The 24,561-nt window shown below is 39.1% G+C and overlaps 1 protein-coding gene across 1 annotated transcript in view; it reads left to right on the plus strand.

Moving 5' to 3' along the window:
* CDYL2 (chromodomain Y like 2) overlaps positions 1-24,561 on the plus strand; it is a 56,519-nt gene that overhangs the window by 11,718 nt on the left and 20,240 nt on the right. Inside the window, exon 2 of the mRNA XM_085234729.1 lies at positions 17,682-18,276. Within this exon, the coding sequence (XP_085090855.1) occupies positions 17,682-18,276 (595 nt within the window). The remainder of the gene's footprint in view (positions 1-17,681; positions 18,277-24,561) is intronic.

The following is a 24,561-nucleotide window of genomic DNA, read 5'->3' on the forward strand; positions in this document are numbered from 1 at the left end:
GCTAGCTGAGGAACCACCTGCTTAGCCTTAGATCTCACTGAAGGACTGACTGCAAGACTTGCCTTTTTTGTTCCCCTCTGGTTATACAGAGTTTAATATGACTTTGCAGTAACAGTGCAGCTGAGTGAGACAGGACTGTTCTACAGTCATTTTGTTGTGTGTTGTTTTTATTTCCTTTTGAAGTGACTAATCTTTAGCTCAATTTCTGAGAAGGATACATGAACCTCTGACTCAAACAGGGACATCTCGAAATAGGGTAAACCGGTAGCTGCTGTGCTTCTGGGACAGAAACTGTAAACGGTTAGGAGAGCGTTCCCCTTTTCAGACATGGTGGCAGCTGCTTTTGATCTGTGGCTTCTCACTGCTATTGTGCTAGGGAATCACACTTTGTGAGTTTCCAGAGCCACAACAGAGAAGAAGTAAAGCTGTGGCTCATTTAGAACTGGGTGTTATTTTAATGAGCTTAATAAATCCTATATAGGACTGAGAGTTTCTTTGGAGTCCTCAGTCTTTCAAAGCAGTGCTCCTAACCTGACCTTTGAGCCTTGCGCACTGTGGAGCTCCAAAAAACCACACCAGCTCTCTGCTGCACCAATTTCAACAGCATCCCAACCCTACTCTTAAGAGTTCTTCTGCTTTAGCAGCTGTTTTCAGCATCAACTGATCAGACATCTCTGCACAGAGCTTCAATGACACTGCACTGCAAATGGCTTCCACTGCCCCAGGTCATCATGTTCATAGATGTCCAGAAGGTAGCTACTCATGTATAAACAGACTGATTGGTTCTGTGAAAGAAGTATCCACAGAAGATAAGGACGGGCTTTTTTGTTAAGCAAGCTCATCACATGGCTAAAGATGAAATGTTCATGAATGTTAATATTGTTCTTGTAAAACACAAATGGCAAGGACTCATTTCATATGTGGGATAGACACTAGCCTTCAAAGGAAAAACATCATTGCACTACCATTTATCTTTCATTTGGGAAAACAGGATGGAAATAAATCATTAATTCTACAGTCATGGCTATCAACTATTCTTCACAGCCAGCCATATCATATAATTCTTCGCACCAAGAGAAATGGATATCTGGATCTGACTTTATCTTAAAATGAGCAAGGTTCTCACCTTCACCTAAACTCCAAAGTTGTTTCTAGGAAGGATTGATAACACCTAACTCCCTGAGTGGTTAAGACTGAAAATGCACTGGAGGAAAGACTCGGTCAGCAACTCCAAGGCCTCCTCTGCAGAAAAAACATTCACCACAGAAACCTAAAAATGACTCACAGTGATGAACTGGCATCATTTTAAGAGGAAAGTACTATCGTACCTGTTTCCTGCCTACCGAACATCTTTATTAATGGACAGGAATTGTAAATTATGTATTCATGGAATGTCGAGTTTGTTACATTCAAAGTGAAAAAAGAAAACTTTCCTAAAATTATTCCAGTATGCTTTAAAACCAAGAAGTGATAACTATGGTAGATAGACCAAGAAAATTAAAAGTCCTCAGGCAAAGTATTTTTCCAAAAGCCATTTAAAAAACAGAACTTCAGCTGACCAAGTTGATTTTATTCATTACAGTGCTGGAGAGATTTGGCTGTGCATGACTATGAGTGTAGCACTGTTTAAATAACACACCAGAATCTACCAGTAGTTTAATCCTTTGTGACTTCCACCAAGACATTATTTATAGATTTTGACACAGATGATTAGGGAACAATCTGATATGCTAGGTACTAGTGTTAGGGGAACATACAATTTACAGATGTATTAAAAAAATAATACTATACTACTGTTTGATAAAGCCATGTTTCCCTTCTGTTTGGTTTGTTTGTTTGTTTGTTGTTTTGTTTTGTTTTTTATGAAGCATTTTGAAAAGGTTTCCAGGTATCTAAAAACAGAAGATACCTGAGAGCATGACCCTGAAATAAAAATATTCACATCTTTCCAGAACGCTTATAGTGTAAGAGGTGATGGTGCCCTTTCAGGAAAATGAAGACATCCTTGAACACACAGGGGTTGCTGTGTCTGTATGATGGATCTGCGCTGTTCATTTTTTGTGTACGTGTAGTCCAGGAAAGAAGTAGATCTCCTATGTGACACATGGATAAGGCAGTCACTTCCTTCCCCAGCCAGGACACGTGATTTAGGCAGGTACAGCAATTTCAAGATGATTCCTAATCCCAAAGCACTTGTTCTACTCTAAAAACTCAAAGGCCCTTCTTCCCCTGTGCTTAGCCCCGCTCTGTTTGCTTCCCATCCCACCCTCTCCCCTCCTGTTGTGTTGCTGTATGGCATTATAAGGTCAGGAACTTCTGAACTTTTAGTCAGCGAAAGAAAACCTCACTCATGCCCAGCTGCCCTGGACCAGTGAGCTCATGTACCAATAATGCAAACTACTGACTGAACTTACCCCACGGAGTTCCCTGATCTCTGAAATACAGAACTGAGTTATTTTAGTAGAAATTGATTCACGAGTCATGAATTTCATTTGAGGAAATCATGTAAATCTTAGTTCTATCTGCTCTAAAGTGACAGCAGTTCTTTTACATTCCCCAGCAGTCTCAACAAACTAGTTAGTAAGTTTGAGGTTGAGAAGAAAACGTCACTTCTTCATTTCCTACAAGTTTTATGGTGAATACGTGTGCCTAGTGAATGGTTTCTCAGCTCAGCAAAACCAGCCCCTTTCTTATTTTCAGGTACGTGCATCCAAGATTAATGTACTCAACTGTAGTAAAAACTAGCAAATCCAAAGTATTCAAACTCTTTCCTTACATTTGATTAGTGCTTTACGTGCCTGCTGTCAGTGTACTCCTAATGTGTTTTAATTGGTTTAATTAGCATTTTTACATTCAAGGCAAGTGTTTTTAAAAAATCAAATACTGAGAATTTCATTATTGAAGGCAAATTCCTAAATTTACAGCATGTGTAACTTTCATACATGAATTCTTGTAGGGTTTTGCCCTGCATGGTGTTATGACCTGATAAATTCAGGTAAACAGCCAGCACTTGAACTTTTCACAAACAGATGAGAATATTCCTGTCCTGTTTCAGAAGGAAAGGGTGCAGATTTATGCGGATGTAAAGCAGTTTGTAGACAGATGTGGGCAATTATTTAGCAGTATGCAATAATCCAGTAGAGCACAGAGGGAAGCTGTTTGCTTTGTCCATATGACTGAACACATGGGTACAGATTTAAGACAATAAGTAGTATAGCAGGAATAAAATGGGGACACAGACTTGAACGCCACATATCTTTCTTTTAGTTAACTTTGCCTTTCCCTTTAGTCACAACTGTCCCATTCTTAAGAGCTAAATTCTAATTCTAGCAATGAAACAAAGAAAACAAATGATTTGTATTGGTCTGCTGAATGCAGCCATTGCAATCCTGTACATCCTAAAAATTTTCTCCCTCAAAGTGATATGAAATACATGAATTTGAACTTCAGACACAGGTAATGAACCCTAGCATCTGTGATGAAGGTTTAAAATGTGGCTTCTGAAGCAGCTACAAAATTTTAGACAGAGCCATCACATTAGCACCAAAATTTTACAAAACTTAAAGAAATATGGAGACCATCTGTGCAGTTAGCTGCAAACTACTTTGCAGGATTTAAGGTTTGGAGAATTAAATTAGCTAACAGAGATACAAAAGGAACCAGTGGCTGGAAATTTACCCTACATAAATTAGAAATGAGAAGCACTTTTTAACAGTAAGGTTCTAGCATTTTATTTATAGCATTTAGGAAGATTTACCAACAGTAAAGTGCATTTTCTGTGAATCATTTCAAATTAAGATGTGATGATCTTCTAATAGATGTGGTTTAACTAAATCAGGATTTGAGACCTGGAACAGAACTGCTGGATGTAAAACATTCCCATGTAGCCCAACACAGGCTGGATGGATATAGTTGTCCCTTCTGGCCTTCAGATCTATGAATCTGTGAGTCTGTAACTAATGCCATGACAGACAAACAATCAAGTCTGGGCCATCAAATTGCAAAGAAACATAGTTCCTCTTAAATGAATGTCACCAGTTGCATTGGTATTTCTGCTATGTTGTGGCATATAAAACTTATTCTAGATCTGTGCTCTACTGTTTTTCAAAATGTCATCAAGACTCTCCATCCCCAGCAGTTTTATAGCCACAGCTCAATTGTTTATCAAAAAAAGACAGCATTCGCAACATAGAAAAAAATGTTGTGGTATTATGCCATTCACTTTGGAAAGTCGTTCTTATTGTAATGGCTTTCAGTTTAGCCTGTACTACACTGTAAGCTTATGCTAGAAATGCTAGCTTAAAAAGCTGGAAAGCTCAAGCTTAAACATGGGGAGTCTTTCACTGCTATTATTGTGACATCTGATGAACAGGATACTACTAGCTTCTTATTTCAAACAGTGGTGAAAGACCTTTAGTTTTAAGGAAGGCGTGATGACGACTTCAAGGATAAGTTCATTTCTGTGACTATATGATAAAGTACAAATCACTCTTACATGGCAGTAATTTCACTGCTTTATACTGTGGCTAATTCAGCATCTAATTCTTTAGGATTACAAATTTTCTCACTGTGCATGAAGCATATGTACACTATTGCAGGATGCCATTCATTGAGCAATGCCAGCGATTACCTTCATAGTTAGGTTTCACATTGCTGACTATGAAGCCTGTAAGCAGATGGATATTTGACAGGGGAAGGAGCCTCGGTCCTGAAATACAAACTCTGGAGTAGAAGAGAAGTAGAAGCCTGATAAATCTCTTTGCTTTGTAAATATCTACTGTAAAAAAATTGAAGCCAAATAGATTCTTACATGGAAGAAAATAGGCAATTATGTGTTCATTCCTCAGGCAAAACTGAAGTGGCTTATTGATTAAACTGGACAGGGCTCTCTGTTGTTAATAATGTAGTATTTAGAAGAGTTTAAAAAAGAAAAACAAGAAAGTACATCACCAAAGAGTTGAAAGTCAAGAGATTTTCAGACATTTTGATTGTTATTTAGACTAAAATTATTTGATATTATATAGCCATTGGGGGAAGGCACTAAACACTTAAGTGTTCCTATGTGAGTAAGAAGTATTTCCAGGAAAATGTAGGAGATGTACAGGTGACTCATATGCTTCGTTCTCCCACACTGTCACCTTCAGAAGCAGTTTAAAGAGAAACTGAAGGATATTCCATTCAGTTTTCCCCAGTTGTCCTTTAACAAGCTTGTATCCTTGCATGTGTTGTAAAATATCTCAGGTTGCCTTTAGAAGTAATTCACAGGTGTGAACTTGCCTTTTAAAATGTGCAGTGTCTCTAATTGTGCACATTCATAGGATGAGCAAAGCAGAAATGGTAAAGATAACGTAGCATACGGCATTGCACATTTTGTATCTGTCCTGCACTGCACAGTGCATATTCCGAGTGCTGCATGTGACATTCAGCAGCCCAGGGCAAGGTCTTTTCCAGAATAACACCAAATTTTCATACTGCAAAACCTCACATCATTGGGTTCAGAGCATGCTCAGTCTTGTTAGCACTGATCTGACAGGCACTCTGTACAAGATTTTCTGATCAACATTCTGACCATTTAATTTTAAGGACAAATTCAATGTTACAGCACCCTGCGTACTCAAGGGAAGTGCTCACAGCTCCAGGCTCCACCTGCTATGCTATTAAATAATAGCAATGATCATTAGTATCCATGTAGTAGGATAGATTTGTATCATGCTTTGTAACTATGAAAATAACATTTCAGAGTAGTAATGGAGCAAATACGCACTGCTCCCCAGGGAAGTTCTCTGATTATTTAAAGGCAAACTATCAGTTTGTTTAAATCCTTTTTCCATGACCACCAAAAGTTTCTTGTTTCCTTGGAATCCAACCAAACACATTAACCATGTGCATACCATCTTGAAATATTCCAAACAGCTACATAAAATACTTTTTCCTTCTTATCTAGAAGGCAAGCTTAGTTATAGTTAATCAATCTCAATTAATATCCCTAAACATACTCCAAAATGATGAGGTTTTGCTCTTTTATTAGGCTACAACTGAGAAGCATGATAAAAGAACAGTTCCATGTTATGAGTCTCTCACTCTTCCCAAGTATGCTAGGAACTTTCTGGTCTTTTCAATACATTGCATTGCATGGTCTACTACAAAACTACCAAATGCAAGCAGCAGCGAACACAAACACTGAATGCAGAAATGCAGGGTCAGTTAAACAATCTTTTTTCCTATTTTGATATTATTTATTAGGATTCCAAACAGGTTTACTTCATTTTGTTTTTCATTTTTTTGAATTCTTTACGTGGGAGTTATTGCAAAGCACCTTTCCCATTTTCAACTGCAGGTCTGAGATCACTGTACAGAGGAGGAGTTCTTTTCAGATAAAAAATAAGGAAGTGTGGTTGAGGTGGCAAGGAGGACTTGAAACACAAGCTTGGATTTTCAAGCCCCACTTAAGCATTCTCCTCTGAATTCTCTTACCGTCTCTGCAGAAAATTCTGAGTTAAATATGAGAATTACATTTGCATTAGCATGATTCCTCCTATCTTTGTGGTAAATATATGATAACTAATCTCTCTTACTATCTTGATTTCTTCCATATTGGATGAAGAGCAGAAATACAGCTGCTTTCATGGTGTGTTGTTTGTTCACACCCCAGTTTACCACACATTGCCTTGTTCTGCTCACACCATAAATAGTGAGTGCTCATCCGAACAGTGAAAGCACACAGCTGTAATTTAAGTGGGGACAACTGCTTCACAATGTATCTCACTATTAAAAATGCCCATTTAACCTGGTGATCAGCTGGCCTTGGTCCTCCAAGCCATCTCTGTCTTGTCCATCTAAGAGCAAAACGCTCTTGCTGTTTGACCTGTAACTCAGCAATTCCTGGAGATACAAGGTCAAGGAAGGGAGGAAGTTCAGAGCTGCTTACGGGAAGCTCCCTTCCAGCAGCCTGGTAAATCTAAACACCCTCATAGAGTCAGATCGTACACCCACTTCCACAGATTGAACAGAACTCAATTTCCAAATGCAGCTGCTTTTCCAAGTGGAAATGAATTAATAAATTAGTAAATGATGAATAAATATTTTGGGCAAAATTATATATTGCAGAATCAGAGAATAATTTAGGTTGGAATGGACTTGTAGAGCTCATCTGATTCAGCCCCTTGCTCAAAGCAGCACCAACTTAATTAGGTCTCTCAGTATCCTGGTCAGGCAAGTTCTGAGCATCTCCAAGGATGGATATTCCACAGTTTCTCTGGGCACCTGTTCCAGTATTGGACTACCTGTAGTTTGTGTTAGAGATGATTGTGGGAACACCCCACGACTATCACGGATTCATTAGAAGATTAATTAGATGCAAGAATCATGAGATTTTCTAACAACTTATTAGCCACTTGTAATTTCATAAACCATTTGCAAGCGGAATCCTAGTATTAAGTGTGACCCAAAGGTATCTTGCACTAAATTGTGAATTTAAGCTTCTGTTCATAAACTATCTGCAAAACAGTAAGAGTTTTGGAGCACCAGTGTGTGTTGGTCTCAGCACTAACTCTCAATTAATAATAAGCAGACAGCTGCAGCCTTCACAGCTTTGGTTTGTGGCTGGCATAGTGCCACACAGAGAACATACACTAGCCTAATCCTAGTGAGACAAATGTGGGGAATACATCTAAGAAACCCCACATTTATTAAAATATAGTGCCCCATTCTAGGAGGCACAGGAAACAAAGCTCTTTCCTTTACCATTGCTGGAAACGCATCCAGGAGCAGCTGAGGTATTAAGACAACCGCCAAGTTAGGAATCTGACTAACAAATGGATGGAAAATTTCCTCACTAATGTATTCACTACTTACATATTCAATAGTGCTCCAAGCGCAGACATTTCTAAATGGTTCCTCAGCTCCATCGGAGTTCCATCCCGCTCAGTACACATCAGAGTGATCTATCAACAGAAGGAGGGCAACAGTCAGCATAGCGAGGTGGCTTGTCCCTCCACAGAAACCCCCGCAGTGATCCCACAGGCACTCTGAGCAGGATCTTTACAACCACCAGAGAAACTCCAACGTGGTTTCTTGGGATCTCATTGGAAGAGGTAATGGGTTCCATTCTATCTCAACCACTGTGCCTGGAGGTACAGACAGTTCTTGGCTGTACCCCACCAGGATTAATGAGGGACTCACCAATTAATGCTTCTTTGCCTTTGCCTGCGGGGTTTTGAGGTGGAATGCCGCCTGGAGCCCACAGGTTGCAGTCAGTCTGACCCACTGCAGACACAGGCACTGCACAAGCACAGATGTGCTGCTGCCCTTCACCCACACCTACAGCGAGCATCCTCCCCATGGAGACCATGCACTGCTACATTAAGTCAATAGGTAGGCTTTCACTCCTTTATGTCTCCCACGCAGAGCACCATCCCCACTTTCTGAAGGCAGGTTTCTAACTAGCCACACTATGAGATGTGTTTAAATGCATCAGTCTGATGAATGCTAACAGCTTTTGTAACTTACTGCCCTAACTACTGTCCCTGAGATAGGGGCACTCGTAGCAAGTTACATTCACAGTGGACAAAACCCAAATCTAGAACACAAATTACATCTGCATTGAAAATCAATGCAATAATTGAGGCTACAATTTGGTCTACTAACCATCATCTGAATACTGTTTCTGGGGGGATAATGGTGCATTATTCTTCTTTTTTGACAAATACCCTTTCACAGATAATTTTTGAAATGGTATGTGCCATTCTTCTATGAATTTATGATGGTATCCTGGATATTGTGAAATTCTGTGCTCCTATCATGCCATTATAGTTGCCCAAAGCACGTTTCTTTATTCTTCCTTCTGCTCTATCTTTTTGGCTCACTTCTGTATTCTACCATCACATCAGCTTCATTTGTATAAGCAAGAAAATGAAAAACTCTACTGAATTCTGAAAGAAACCTTTGTGTTTCATGACTTTGCTTCTCTCATTACTGCAGCTTTTTACTCAAATGATCTCCCCTTAACCTTCTTCTATATTGTACAAAGTCTCCTATTTTTAGCCTTTTCCTTCTAAAGCCCATCAATGCATGGTATTGTTCCCAAATTTGGCTGTCACTACCTTTGCTATATGGATGCTCTAAGCCAGTTGCCTCCTATTCTAGTTTGGATAGAAAGCATGAAATGGAGATGTGATTTATCTCCTGGTCCCTGACCAGACATTAATGCACATGGACAGCATTCTTCATTGTTCTCTCCCTCCTGGCTCAGCCACAAACACCATACTTGCTCGTATCCAGGCCTGTAGGTTGGGAATTCTTTCAGGGTTCCTGCTTTGTCAAATACGTATTGATCATTTCAAAAATACATGCATATCCCTGTATTGCAGTAGCTAGAGAACACATCCCGTCACATTACACAGCTTACCCCAGAAAAACCTGCTATTCCATATCCCTTACCTTGGAGTAACTACCTGCTCTTCGTTGTCCACTCAACATGTTTTCCAACAAATAGCTTTCATTTTTCCCAAGATATTACAGCAGTACGGGGCAAGTTCCTTGGAAATACCCACTAAGCTATTATTTTGTCCTCTTTCAAGACGACCGTGGAATTTAGTTCTGCAGTGCAACTTGCAATCCCTTCAGTAAGGAGCTGGTGTTGTACAACAGCCACCTGGACTGCCCAGTGTCACTTAAGCCCCCGTCCCCCCATACTCTGTAACCTCTCCATGTCTCTCATCTTCTACATGGCATCAAAGCTCTGCAATCTGAACAGTTCTCAGATATCACACTGCATGACGCTGGTGAAGCCTGAGCACCTGAAGCCCCTGCTACCATGGAAATCATGTCCTCAGCACCTGTGGAAATCTCTATGAAGCAAACAGCTCCTCCAAAACTGAGCTCCACTTCTTTTGGCTCATGTCTACCACTCTTCTGTAAAAGGGATGGGAAAATATTTTTCTACCTACCACACAAGAACATGTGGTTTATTTTATGACAGCCCTACAAGCAGTATTTATAAAGCAATGAGTCACTGAGTGATAGTACAGCAGAGCAGTTCAAATATTTATTTATATGGTACTATAGCCGAACCTTTGTATTTTTTTGTGTGGAATCTTCACTTCTGGCTAAGCTTTGGGATGCATGTAAACATGTTGAACTGAAGACCTGGCCTTCAGATGAATTTGAATGAGGGTCATATGGTACAGAAAAAGATTGAGCAAATGGTACAACAGAACATGAAAATAAGCTGGGACCAACCAAGGTAACAGGAGAACAAATTGCAAATGAATGTAACAGAAAGCAGAGCATGAACTCATTCTAATCATTTCAGGCAACTTTTACATAAATTGATCATTCTTTCTTATTTTTAACTACTGCTTACACATTTCCATATCTGTTTAAAAACTTGAGTATTTTAATGCATTCCAGCCACTTTTACTGAGAGAACAGTTCTACATTCACATAACACTGCTATTCAAGTCCTGTACCTGTAAACTGCTTTTAGACAAAACCAAAATATCTTATGGTTTGAGTTGCAGGGACTCCTACTTTGATTTTATTGCATCTAAGTAAACTGGGAATAACCCCGCTGACATCATGTAAAGGAAGCATAGGCAGAATCAGGTCCCATTAGGCTGTGCTTATGCTGAACTCTTCTTTTTGATGGACACATTCTTCCCACACACAGACTCTAGGATGTTAGAAAATTGGTGAATCCTTTTGAGTTCAGCAGAGAAACAGCTGATAACACAGCCATAGCTGAGAGCCATACATGTGTCCAAAACAGCCAGCTCTTTGTGGAGCCTAGCAAAATATTTTGTCTTATGCACTTAGATTTCTCATTCATCTTTTAGTCATAAGTGCTTGCCACAGATCAATGTTCTTCTCACAAGAATGGTCCTGCTTAAAGTAAAATTCATCCACATTTCAATCAGAGTACACTAACTGGATTTTAAAATCTCAACGACAGTAGAAAGGAACAACATTACTTTTTCCTTTGTTGGTCTACACACCAAGAAAATACCCGGCATTTCTGCACTTAATGTGTGCACTGTAACATACAAAAATTTAGCACTATAGTAGAAGTTACCAGCTGCACTTTACTATGGAAATAAAAGCATTCTTTATCAAAATGAAGAGTTCTAAATAGGACTCTAACAGGTTCATTCTGAAAGCAATTGTGCTATCTCATTTGTAGTGGGCATTTGATCATAACTGACTTTAATTTTTAATACAGAGAACATTTGCTATGCCATGCTTCTTGCTTTCCCTTCTGTAAGAAACATGAACCCTCAAAACCAATCAGGAACTGATTTATTGTAGAAAAGAAAGCAGTGATTTGATAAATACAGTGCATCATTATGCTTTAAAATAAACAGAAAACCCGATGGTCTTTGAATTTCCGCATATGTTGCATATGTTGATTAACATTTCTAAGTGAAAGGGATTTAAACCATTTACTGAGGAGCAGACCTAGCGGGCACTTTGCATAAACAATTATTTTGATGGCAGGGATGCAGAGTTGGACTGCAAAAGAAAAAATTACTGTTCTTCTGATACATAAAATGCATTGTCAAGATGACCATAGCCAACTGCTCAAGAGTATCTCTATTTTTTAGGACACCTTTGTACCTTAGAAAACTGATTTGCTTTTGAAATGGAATCTTTCAGTACATTTTACAAAATGATTAAATTCAAGAAGTACCAGCTGTTTGCCACACAACCTATCAACAACAAGCCCAGGGCAGAAATATGTTCTGCATCGTTAACATATCCAGTATGAAAAGGTTTATATGATGTAATTGTCTACAACGATAGGGACTACACGTGTTGACCAGAAAGTCCCTCTCAGGTCCCCACATCATTTTTTAATTTTCTAGTCCTTTCCAAAGGGATAGTATTGGTCCTTACAAAAATCCCCTTCCACAATTAGAAGATTCCTATGCATATTTCCATTCCTATCTGCTCAAAAGCCACAATGATTCTGGCGCTTCCGCTACAGGCACTGTTTGCGCACGTATACCTAAATGTCCTAATAAAGACAGTGATTTAGATGATATCCTTAAAGTTGCAGTGGGAGAGGAGGATGGCTTTTAGAGACCAAGTATGAGGACTGTAAATTCTGAACAGGAGAAGGCTGCAAAGAAAAAACTAGAAGACAGGGCCATGTACTTGGTCCATCTCAAGTCTGCATGTGTCTCTTGCAGGACGTGTGGTTTGCAACCACGTTTAACCTGAGACTCGTGGGCATTTGTCAGTGAAAATATGGAACTTTTAGAATGTCACTAGCAAGATTGGTGTCTCTTCTGATTCTGACAAGATTGTAAAAAGCTAGAAATCCATAAAAAGAGAAAAAAAGAAGAGAATAAAAAGCAGTATCTTCATGACATGAGCAGGGTAGGGTGCTCACTGAACTTCCTGGGATATTTTACCTGCGAATAGGGACATCTTCCCATTTATTTTATCACTCTGTAGCCCTTCTGATTTCATTTCTTCCAGGTAACTATATGAGTTTATTCTTGGGGAGCATCTGTAGCTGGTACATTGATTAGATCTACTCTGTTTTAAAGTGGTGGATCAGATCTGAAGAGAGACCCAACATTAATTCCACCATTATGTTTCTAACTGACCCTTTCAGAAAATACCTTCCCATACTTTTCATACATCTGGAACAAATGCTCTGATTAGCAGGTTTTGAGAAAATAAATAAAACTACAAGAGAAACACATGTCACATATACAAGCAAGCAAGAGATTTAGAACCAATGAATACATTATTTTTTAAAGAGAAGATGAGAAAAAGGAGATAGGGCAGTAATGAATTTTTAGAAAACAAACATGTTGAATCAGATGGCATTTATCTCTCTCAGAAGTCTTACTGCCTTTCTTGGCATCTTCTTCAAATACCCATCTATATCCCTTCCAACAGCCTGAGGCACAACATGGGACAAAGACCTCCAAAGAAAAAAAACAACATATAAAACAGTATGAGTGCTGTAATTTAGAGTAATGAGAAGCAGTTTTTCTAGTGTGTCTTGAAACCAGTCCACGCTGTGTACTGTACGCTAAAAAGGACCATCTGAACATCACAGATTACAGTTTAAATTGTTTAGATCGATATGCATGGACAAAGAAGGGATGCCTTGTAATTGTTTTGGAAATGACTAAAAAGACATGTGGTCTTCCAGTCCTTTCTGAAAATTGATGAAATACCTTCTCCTGGAAGGTAGTTTCTGAGAGCATAAAGATTTTTTACTGATGCTCTGTAGAGTTCCTGTGAACTGTGAGATGAGTATACTGTGCTCTGATTTTACACGTGTATCTACAGAAATACTTCAGGAGGAATTACCCTTTTTAACTTGGCCTACATTTTTATTTAAGTTGACAATAACACTGCGTGGTTCAGTGGGTGAGTTTGACCCTGAGACTTTTGTGAAGGAGGAAACTGTATATTATACTCAGCATGTATAAGCTCTTGATCACTAGATTATATCATAAAGTTCTTCAAGCTTCTCATATTTGCACTGTAATCGATTGAGATATTTTAAATTTCACATTAAGTTTAGAATGTAAATTATTTAAACAAAAGGAGTTCATTTCTGACTTTATCTTCATTTCTGCCATTGTGCATACAGCTAAGTTTATTTGGAAGCTAGAGAGTCTGATGCAAACGCACAGGCTCTATGGTCTTCTTCTATTTGTTCTCCTAAAACATACTTATATAGTAACATATCAGCACCCCAAGTCTGCAGAATTAGTAGAGAAAGAGACAGAGATTCCAGGCAAATAATGGTATACGTCAGTTGTAGCACTCTCTTAACTGTGATACCCCTCCGTTGCACTCATTTCAGTTTTATTAGATGTAACTACTTGGTTTTCCAACCCAAATATACTGAATTTAGAGATTTGGCAAAGTGTAACTACCAAGGTCACTTTCAGGAAGATTTTATTGAGTTCTCACTAAAGATAGAACAGGGGAGAATGGGAAATCAGACAGTGAAGCCGTAGGTGTTTTCTGCATATTCCCAAGACTGTGCATTGTTTGTTCTAGGAAGGGAATGAAATTATTTCTATTAATCACTAGCTGTCACAGAATTATTTCTCATTAAGAAAACTCATATGAACTTGTGTAACCTGAAGTCAATGCAGAAAGGTTATTACTTTATATATTACCTGTTAAAACAAATATATATCATTTAATATATCTTCTAAGTTATGTTTATTGTTACTGTGGACCATGAATATAAGGAAAATGGGACAGACTGTACCAGGTGTGGATAACAAACTGATATTTATGCTTACACTAAAGCACTTCACTGTATGCAGTGAAAGAACACGGTGGCACTCCAACAGTGATAAAAATTGATGGAGAACTTAAAACCCTGAGAAAGAGAAGAGACCATGTTGAGAGGTCAAGGATGTTTGATGTCATCCTCAAATGCATCTAGGAACAAGCAATAAGATGCTAGTGAGAACAAGGCAAATGTCTACTCAGACTTTGTGTACACCATTAGTCAAGGCAGTGGTTATGGTGGCTGAACCAAAAAACTCAACAACAATAATTTTGGATCAGCCTGCATTTTTATTTTTTTTTTTGAATTTTCTCCCCAGCAAAACAATTGATCAGAATGGTTTTGCTGGGGAGAACTCCTTACAGAGTTGTGGTTGATCACAAACAAAAGATTTTGTATATATTTTACTTAGTGCCTCTTTGTTCAGTTGAATTTGAAGTGAAAACCTCATGGCTTTGTTCAGAAAATACTGTCATGAAATGCTTAGTCTTTCCCAAATATATTTGCTTACTGGATAACTTTTCTGTAACCATTTATTAAATTTGACCCAATTTCATAAATACTTCTCTCCTCACTATGTGTTGTTTTGAACTGGTTAATCACATTCTCCATTGCCAGTATTTTGTTTCCAGAAACAAAGACTACTAATGTTTTTCCTCCTTTCATCCTCTTAATTGAAATTCATAATGCCTCATCACCAAAATAGTTCAGTGCTTTCCAAAATAAAAAACGCTTTCCAAGGAACCTCCTCCCTTCACTTTCCCTCCTTGTATTAGCACAACAATGTGCAAATGAGTAAAGGGTTTGGATAAATTTAACCATGTGTCCATGAGGGAAAAGAGGTAAGCTTGAAGAGTTGTTTTTATATGCATTTCTGAAAATGGCAAGTTATTTGTGCATCCTTTCTGAGGTTCTTCCTTTGGTAAGCAAGTGGGGGAATGCAGAGACCCAAGTTGCTCTGACAAAGCATTAACCTGACACAGTACAAGCTCCTCAATAAAAGTGGAGAGGAGTGCCTGCATTGTGCAGCTCTTACAGATAGAGGAGTGCTAAGCTGAATTCTCTGCAGTAGTGATAGCTGTGGTCTACTGAGTTTTGCAGCTATTTAATTTTTTCCCCATTATATATATTTATATATATGTGTGTGTGTGTTTTGCTCCTTGTTATACTGAGCTGCAGTATAATTAAAGTATATAATTAAAGTAACAAATCCACAGACAATCACTGGCCACCAGGGAGTTCCACAGTTTGATGTAGGGTCTCACCAGCTAGATAGGAGATCAGGGAGTATTTTAAAGGCAGGATCATTTGGACAGCTGTTCACTAGAAAGCCAACAAGATCATAAATCTATGAGTTTGACAACTGAAAGTCTCCAAACAGGAACAGAAAAGTGCCAGTTCTTTTTTTTTTTTTTTTTTGAGTACCCTTCTTTTCTAACAAATGATCTCAAACTTGCCTTCAGTTAATTGTTTTGCCACACTGAGCAATCCTGAAGGGGACCGTGCTAAATTCAGAGCAAAGATGATTCCTTGCTTTGTTTCTGGAGAGGCTCTGTGCAAAACAGCACAAAGATGAGTTGTTTGGGTGCTGCAGTTGAGTACCCAGGAGATGGAGGAAAGCTGTCCACTCTCACTCAGACACAGATATCTTAGTGCTGTTCCCATGTAAATGAATTGGGATAGAAGTATAACATTTAGAAGCAAATTACATTTAGACTCCTTTGGGGAACCCACCACGATTTCTATAAATGTACAGTTCCAGCCACTGAACAGACAGAATTATTCTGTTGGTTTGCTCCAACGGGAGCTAAAGTGAACAATTACATACACCACGGTGGTTGCCCTTCTTCAAGGTTAAATGCTCCATACAGATTCCACTGTTGTTCTTTATGAGAGATGATTTTTCTTTGACAAGCAATGAAAAATAATACAGTAGCTATCCATGTGCTTATTTTTCCTAAGTTAACAACAGCACTTTGGTTTTAAAATAATGATTTTTTTATACTGGTGGCGTCCTTACCCCTCATAAGTCACATTTTCAAGAAGTAAAAAAAAAAATAAAATCAGAAAACAAAACTTGGGAGAGAGACTACAAAAGGTTTTCTAATCATAGCCCATTTTCCAACAACGGCTGCTCATGGCAGGTGTTTGTCTAACAGAACTTGTTTGCTCTAGAACCCTCCCTGCTTTAGCAAAGTTATCCATTCTAGTGCTTAATCATTCTCCCATCACAAAGATTTTCCTAATGACTTATCTGCATTACAACTGATGCCATTTAAACCCATGACCTGCTCTCCAGTCCACAGAGAATGGATCACAGCTATCTTCTTTGCATATCTATCTTTAACTCACTTCAGATTGTTACATTTCCCCTCTTCTCTTCAGTGAACAAACCTCTTCCAGTTTCTTTGACAAGACAGCACAGATCACTAGCTGTGCTTGGGTTTCCATATATACTCTCCCTCTACTTGAGATGTTGCCAGTGCTGAGGCAGCACAAAGATTTCTTCAGCTGTACTTTCTCTTTTCCACAACATGATACCATTAATGCATGCTCAGACGGCAGACCAGTGCAGTCCTTTTGTGCAGGAATGAAAATAGACATTTTTTTTGAATTGGTTCTCTGTTCAGGATAGTTTCAAGACTTGAAGAAGGCATTTATAGGTGCGTAATCCATGTGCGGGTTCAGGAGAATGATCAGGAAGTAACAGAATAGCAGAAGATGCCTTGGCTAGCTCTTTCAAACAGGCAGCTCAGGAATATAACAAAAGTAGACTTATTTTACAAAATATTTTACATTTTCGATGAAATCATGGCTTCAGCACAGTTTTTCTGGCTCTCCCTTGTTTTGGTTTGGTTTGTTTTTGGTTTTTTTTTCCACAATGGCTATTGCAGGTTCCCAGATCAGATTTGATCAGGCATTTTACATCTTTTCCTAACATTTTTAGAAGGCAGAAAGGCTTTGCTGTCAAAATACCACTGGGGTCACTGCGCTCCTCTCATGTATTGCCAGGTCTGTTCATGAGAATTCTTCGTCAGACAGAAGCATGTAACTCCAATTCCTAAATGCTATGGCAAGCAGTTTATACACACATCAATTAGACTCTCATCAGCAGTCAGCATGCTCTATATAGGATCCAATGGGAATATGGTGTTGGACTGCATCCTATGAAATTAAGATAAGTTTTAATCAGTAAAATAGGCTGCTGCATTTTGGCGAGCTTGGGTAGGCTTTCAGTGTCAGAGTCATTTCAGATTTTAGGCACTGTATTGTAGGGGCTGAATCTCATGAATACTAAAGCTGCTTTACAGTGTCAAGGAGGCCTTTGTAGCTGCAAACGAAGAACTTATTTCTCACCACCAAAGTATTTTTCTGTCTAATATGATACTTCTTTCTTTTTTTCTTTCAGGTGGAGAGGATTGTAGACAAAAGGAAGAACAAGAAGGGTAAATGGGAATATCTCATCAGATGGAAAGGTTACGGAAGCAATGAAGATACTTGGGAACCCGAACATCATCTCCTACATTGTGAGGAATTTATTGATGAGTTCAATGGACTACATGTTAGTAGAGAAAAGCGATCGAGACATGGAAAACAGACCAGTACTACAAAATTTTTACGGGAAAGCCGAGGGTCATCTCTTGAGAAAATATCACATAGACCTTCTGAATCCGGGAAGGCAAAAGGGTCAGCACACAAAAGGAAGAGAATTAATCCTTCTCTACAAAAACAGAAACGAGGATACACAGCAAAGCCAGCATCTGCTAATGACAGGGCTGCTAAAACTGTAACTTACCGAACTACTCCCAGCGGTTTACAGATCATGCCACTGAAAAAGCCACAGAATGGTCTGCAGAATGGAGATGGCAGTCATGAAAAGGATTCTAGACATTTTGGGAATGGCTCACAACAGCAAAACATGGATATAAATGATCATGAAGGAGAACAAAATTTGCCCAGCGTGTTGGAAGTTAGTAATGAATCGCCTGTTGTGAACGGAATTGGTATGTGATTTCAACAACTACAGTCTTTTGAGGGGGGGTTAATTGCAGAAACTGCAAAGTCCACTCCTGGAATAGTGATTGTCATGCTACACAAGAGATATGGTGAGAAGCACATAAGTTTCACATTCTTTCCCAATTCCTTATGGCATTTTTCTCAGTTAGCGTCTCTCCTCTTTTCTATGGAGTGAGGCAAAACGGTGCGGGCTTTATTGCATGGCACTGCAGTGTCAAGTTCTTACGAGGACATGATGACGAGGCACGTAGTAGGAACGACGGCTGAGGTATGCCTAACACTGAAGTTATGTTTGTCTATATTATCAAGTGCCAAGTCACTGATCGGTTGTATGTGCACAGACCTAGCGGTCTACAAAGATCAGAATCATTTTATGACATAATTAATACCACTCTCGCTAACATATCCTGGTAAGTGTGTCCAGAGTAACATTCAAGGTCTTCAGGATTAATGCTTTTCAGTATTGAGGAATAATCAGACTTTCCAGACTCTCACCTTTGACATTGACTGGAAATGTCAGAACTTGCAAGACATTCTCTTGTGGAAGATAGACAGCCTTGAAGTGAATTAGATGATTTGACTATAGGAAAAGTTTATTTCTAATCATAGTTAACTGACTGGCTTAATTCACAAATAATAAGCTATCAGAGAACATAAATTTATGTTCTCTGTAACGTATTACGCAGTTTAATGCAACTGTATATCTTCTCATTATCTAGATACGTCGTATCTTTTTTTCAGCCTATCAAACTCACAGCATAGATGATGCTTTGTAGCAGAAACTTCCATACATGACATCCTATTAGATCAACTTTTTGAATGTTTGGTTGTATTTCTTTATTTTGTTGCCTTCATGGGCTTATTTTTGACCTTTGCTTTCGGTGTGTGTGTTTTTTCAAATATCTTTTGAAAAACAGCAGGAGCTGCTCCAAATGATTTCCTACTGCTTACTGATATAGTGTCAAAACAATCTTTTGAGTATTATTTTTTTCTGCTCTTACACACTGCATAAAGGTTTTCATTGAGTGATACACAGTTGCTCTTAGTTACTTTTCCCTTCCAGTTGCAGTTAATTTAGAGCACAGCTATATGTACGATTCCTTTCATTATGCATTTAATCTGCTTTACTGCTGCCAATTCACCTTTTTGTTATGACTCACTGGAGCTCTTCAAAATCTTTCATAGTATTTACTCTACTTATTTGGTATTCTCTTCAAAATTTCCTCTCATACTTCTCTTCTCACTTCATTAATACGTACATTAAATAAATTAATCCTTCTGCAGGTCCTTGGGGCAGCCACTACTAATCATTTGACGTGATGAAAAGTAACCATTTGTTCCAATTATTTATTTTTATTAGCCACTTTCCATAACCCATGATAGCGCTCATTTCCTTAACAGCTTCTTGTGAATCGCCCGGCCAAAAACTTTTCAGAAGTCAACATAAATTATAACACCCAGCTTTCCATTTTTCACTCTACCAGTAACCTAAAAAACTATCCTTGCTTCGGGAAGCAGAGCTGCCTTGCCCAGTCTTACCAGTTACATCTTAGAATGGCCGGGGGCTTGTAACGCAGACATCAGTTACCTCATTAAAGATACACTAGCATATACAGTCAGCTCTAGACGTGTAAGTAGCCCAGATGATGCCAATGACACTTCAGATTGCCTCGTCAGTTTGAGCTCATGTGAGCCTGCTTAAAAATTAAGGTGCTCCTTACTTAGTCTTACAAAGTCTTACATACCTAACCACAGATATTTTATGTTATTCACTGAGGAAGTTCTGTTACAAAATGCATCTTTTCACAGCATTGATTCCTATATGTAGATTTCTTTTTTATTTAACTAAGAACTAAAGAACTCTAAGGTTGAACGAGCTGCTGTTTGTCCCCACAGAACATAGAAGCAGTGTCCCCTGTGAGCACTCAGTTTTGGCAGAAAGAGCCCCGTGTTTGGCCGTGCTGGAGCTCCTGCCTCGTGGCTGATGCATGCAGCTCTTGCATTGCTGACCTCCCTGGAGGCAGGAGATCTGTGACTCCCAGTCCGGTCCTCCTCTAAAAAACCATACCCAGCAGCAATACCACAGTCGGAAATCCCTCCAGCCTTACTCTGTGATCCCCAGCACATGCATAGTGGGGAAAATCACAAAGAAGAGAGATGAGACTACCAAAGCCAGAGCAAGCAGCAATAGTGAAAAAGGCTCTAAAGAAAAACACCAGCCTTTTTTCTTAATGCTGTCCTATAAACTTGAGAAATCATGTTTCCTGACTGGGAATTTTGCATTATTTGAAATGTCAAATCACAAAATCTGGCACCACTTACTGCAATTCACTGACCTCCCCCAGCATTCACACTCACAGTAGATGCCAGTGTGACCCTGCCACATGCCCAGCGAGTATCACTTTAAGCAGGGCAGACATCACACTAAAACTAGCCTGAAATTTTACAAATTACAAATGAAGAAACTGAGAGAAAAATGCCCGTGTGTTGAATAACAGAAGTTTTCTTCCAAGCATCTTGGGTTTCAAAACTTTCTCCAAATCCGAGCCAAGGTCCCCACGCTCTGTCCCCCGAGACCTGCAGTTCTGTGGCCGTCTGCTTGGCGGGTCTCCCGCCTCGAGCTCGGAGGCAGCCAGCTGTGCCAGAGGTTTCAGGCTGTCTGCCACAGAGTCTGGAAGTCAAAAGCCCGGCGTGCCCCACCAGCACTCACAGGGCTCCCAGCTCTGTATGTAGTGCACAGCCGGAGCCGGGAGAGCCTGGGTTTGGCTCCTGGAATCCACTGCTCCTGGGCGGCCCCGGGCAGCATCCTACCAAACAGACATCTGTGTCTATTTTGAGTTTGCCTACGTGAAGCCCAAATGAATGTCAGCCTCCTCTCTCACTGTTAAGTGGATGGACTGAAAATATATTTAGAAATTTTCAGTTGTTCTAGAGATGAAGATGTTTGGTATGTATATACATCTACACGGGTACGGGTAATTGTTTCCTGCTTAAACACAGATACAACTCTCACAAACAAGCAATTTACCCCAGGGAGATGAATGCAGATGTACAGATGTATGCACAGAATTCTATACACAGCATCACAGAGGTAAGGCACTCTCATATGCTGAAGTTGGGAGAGCCCTTTTATATCAAAACCTCTCTCCTGACATCTACACTTCCCTTCATCAGGAGAGCAATGTCATCTTTACTGGCAGTTATTTAAGGGTCTGCAAATTGGAAAATGCTGAAAACCTCTGCAGGAGAACATCCTCGAATGCTCCCAGGAGCTAACAAAAGCATTCTTTCTGATGACATTTGTTGTCTTCTGTTATCACATTGCTATTTCTCTCCATACATTGTAATTGCGAGTGATTGTTTTGTCAGGTTTCTTGACAGCATCAAGAAACATCCCCTTTTAATTTTCTTTCCTTTTCTACATCGCTCTATTTCTGTACCATCTGCTGAAGAATTTTTGCTTGTCATGTATCACTAACCACTGTTTTTCTCCATTACAGAAATCTTTGTAGTCTCATGGTGCCCTTGATTTAAATATTCTCTATGAACTTAGTCATTGCTTCCTCTTGTTTTTTTAGCTTGTTCAGTTTTATTTATTCTGGAGATGTACTGGCAGTAAAAGACAGCCAAATATGCTTGCTTTCTCAGTTTGGATAAAAACTCATTGCTTTTAGATATCTTACAGATGCTCCCTTAGCTGGAGAAGTCTGAAATTATTAGTAAATTATCACCAGAACACTGTTATTAAGTATGTATTAACCGTTACCCACAAGAAAGACAGGAAAGAGACAGAGAAAGGCTGTTGGGCTGACAGGAATACCAAACTCTTCTACCAGTGGGAATAATGGAACATGTTTTATTTCACCTACAAAAAATGACATGCATGGAACTTTTCATTTAACATAAATGCACGCTGCTAATAAAAGGAGCAGTCCAGACCTTCTTGCCACAACATCATTATTCCCATCTCTTCCCTGGCACCAGTTTTAGTACTCTTGAGCCTACAAGGTGAACCAGATCTCTCCTTTCATACTCTTTGTCTACCCTATCTTCTTAGATTCTAAATTTCTGATCTGTTTTCTGCAGTGCCTAGTACAGCAGAGGCCCAGACTCAGTCTGGAGTTTTCAGGCACCTTCTAGTACCAACAGCAGTAACAGGAATATCACTGCATTTCCTCTCCTTTGATGGCAGTGGAACACTAGAAAAAACACAGGGACAGGGGACTGAAGTGGTGAAGTGGATTACAGGACTAAAAGGGTTTTCAGTGTGAAGAGAGGCAGGCTGAGAGGGGATATGATCAAAGTTTACAAAATCATCGAGGCCTCCAGTAAAATAAATGCAGAACTGTCATTTCCTAAATCCCTCAACAGCAGAAGTAGGGGCCACGTAGTGAAACTGGTGGATCATCAGATAAAAGCATAGATGAAAGAAAATTCTTCTCTCTGCAGTGGTTACTAAACTTCTCAAACTCAGACCACAGGAGGCTGAGGAGACAGCATCAACAGGCTCAGAAAGGGATTAGAGAAATCCATGAAAAGGTCCACAGTCAAATACTGAAGGAAACACGAAGGATGAATCTTCTCATATTCCTACATGACATGCAGGGATGATACCAGGGGAAAGGACTGCAGAAAATGGCCAAGTTTGGGGTGTCTCCTTAAATAGCATCCTTCATTGCCATTCTTGGAAATGGCACCAGTGGTCTGGGAATATCCTATTTTCCCTTAAAGATATTTAAACTTCTTCTAAATAATATATGTTTAGATACCTTCCCAAGTCATACTAGTAGTTAAAAACAAAATAATAATTAGATTAAACTCCCACTAAAGGAAGGATTATTTTCTGCTTTCTATTTGTACTTAGACTGAGCATCATGTAGTCCTTCCTAAGCAGGTAAACTACATTTAAAGTAGCTACTTAAGCTTCCTTAGTTAATTTGTGACATCCTTAATTTATTTCACATGCATGACAGATTACTTGGTGACGGCCTCTTTCTTCCTTTGTCACAGTCATTTTTCATCTTGGCATGCAAAGGTACTGTTTACCTTTGTGTGCATTCAGCAGGTGCTAACTATTAAACCTCTCACAAAGGCAGTTGGATGCCTTACAGCAAGCCTTCAGAGCTCCATCACATCCACGCAACAGAACTTCTAGATGGGCCTGATTTTTGTCTTTGGATTTTGCTGATCATTTTGTCCAGTTTATCAGATTAAGCAAGATTACTGGGATGCCCTTTATACACTGAGACAATTTACTCACTGTATGTTGTTCTATTAACCATCCATCCTTGGAAATGACACTTCTCCACATATGTTCCTCTCATATTTAATTTAGATCTTGCATTACCCCAGTTACATTTTTGTCAGCTGGCATGCAGTTAAAATACTATGATAAAATTTATCATTTCTTATATCATATCTTTAATCTACAAGCGGAACACATTCCTCAAGCAAAGAAGAATGCAACATAAAAATATGAAAGAAAATATTTCTATGAGGCTTTTGGTTGAGCTGGATCATCTGTGCAAATTAATCTTCTACCATTCTCTTAGCATCTGTATTTGAAATAGGTGTGGCTTAACCTTCAACACCAGCTATCAGTACAGTTACTCCGACATATCGTCCACTTCATGTTCACTCATGCCTCTGATTTTTTAACTTCTTTACCATTTAAATCCTCTGTTTAATGTAATAGGGCAATATTTTGGATGGAATCTCTTAATATAACTAGAAAAAGTTTTGTGAAGTAGCAGACTTCCTAACAAATGTGCATTTCTACATGTAGATAAATGTGTAGACACGTGCACGCTCATTATATGAAGAAGCCAAATGACACAGCAGTTGAATACTAATAAGAACTCTACATATTTTTAGCATCACATGTGATAATTGCAGTGTATATATGGGCATTTCACATACTGTGAGTGATTCCACAGGCCACTGCAAATGTTCAGTCACCTGTGCAATCACCAAGTTGAAACGAATTTGGAAACTATTTCAGTGAACAGAGTGGCTTTAATCTCTGTTCCTCAACAACCTGTCCCTGCTTTCCTTTTAATACCAATAGCTTGAAACATCTGTAATTAGAAAAGGAATCTTGCATAAACATCTTGTAAGGATATTCTTAGCGTCCCAATATATTGCCTATAACAACAGAACTGTAAGGAGGAGCAAGGTAATAGTATATAGGTCACACAAAGTCTAAGACAGAATAAACTGCTTTGACAGAATAAACTCCTATTACTCTCATTTGTATTTAAGGAGGAGCTTTA

The sequence above is a fragment of the Meleagris gallopavo genome, chromosome 13 (genome assembly GCF_905368555.1).
Source record: "Meleagris gallopavo chromosome 13, MGAL_WU_HG_1.1, whole genome shotgun sequence".
NCBI lineage: Eukaryota > Metazoa > Chordata > Aves > Galliformes > Phasianidae > Meleagris > Meleagris gallopavo.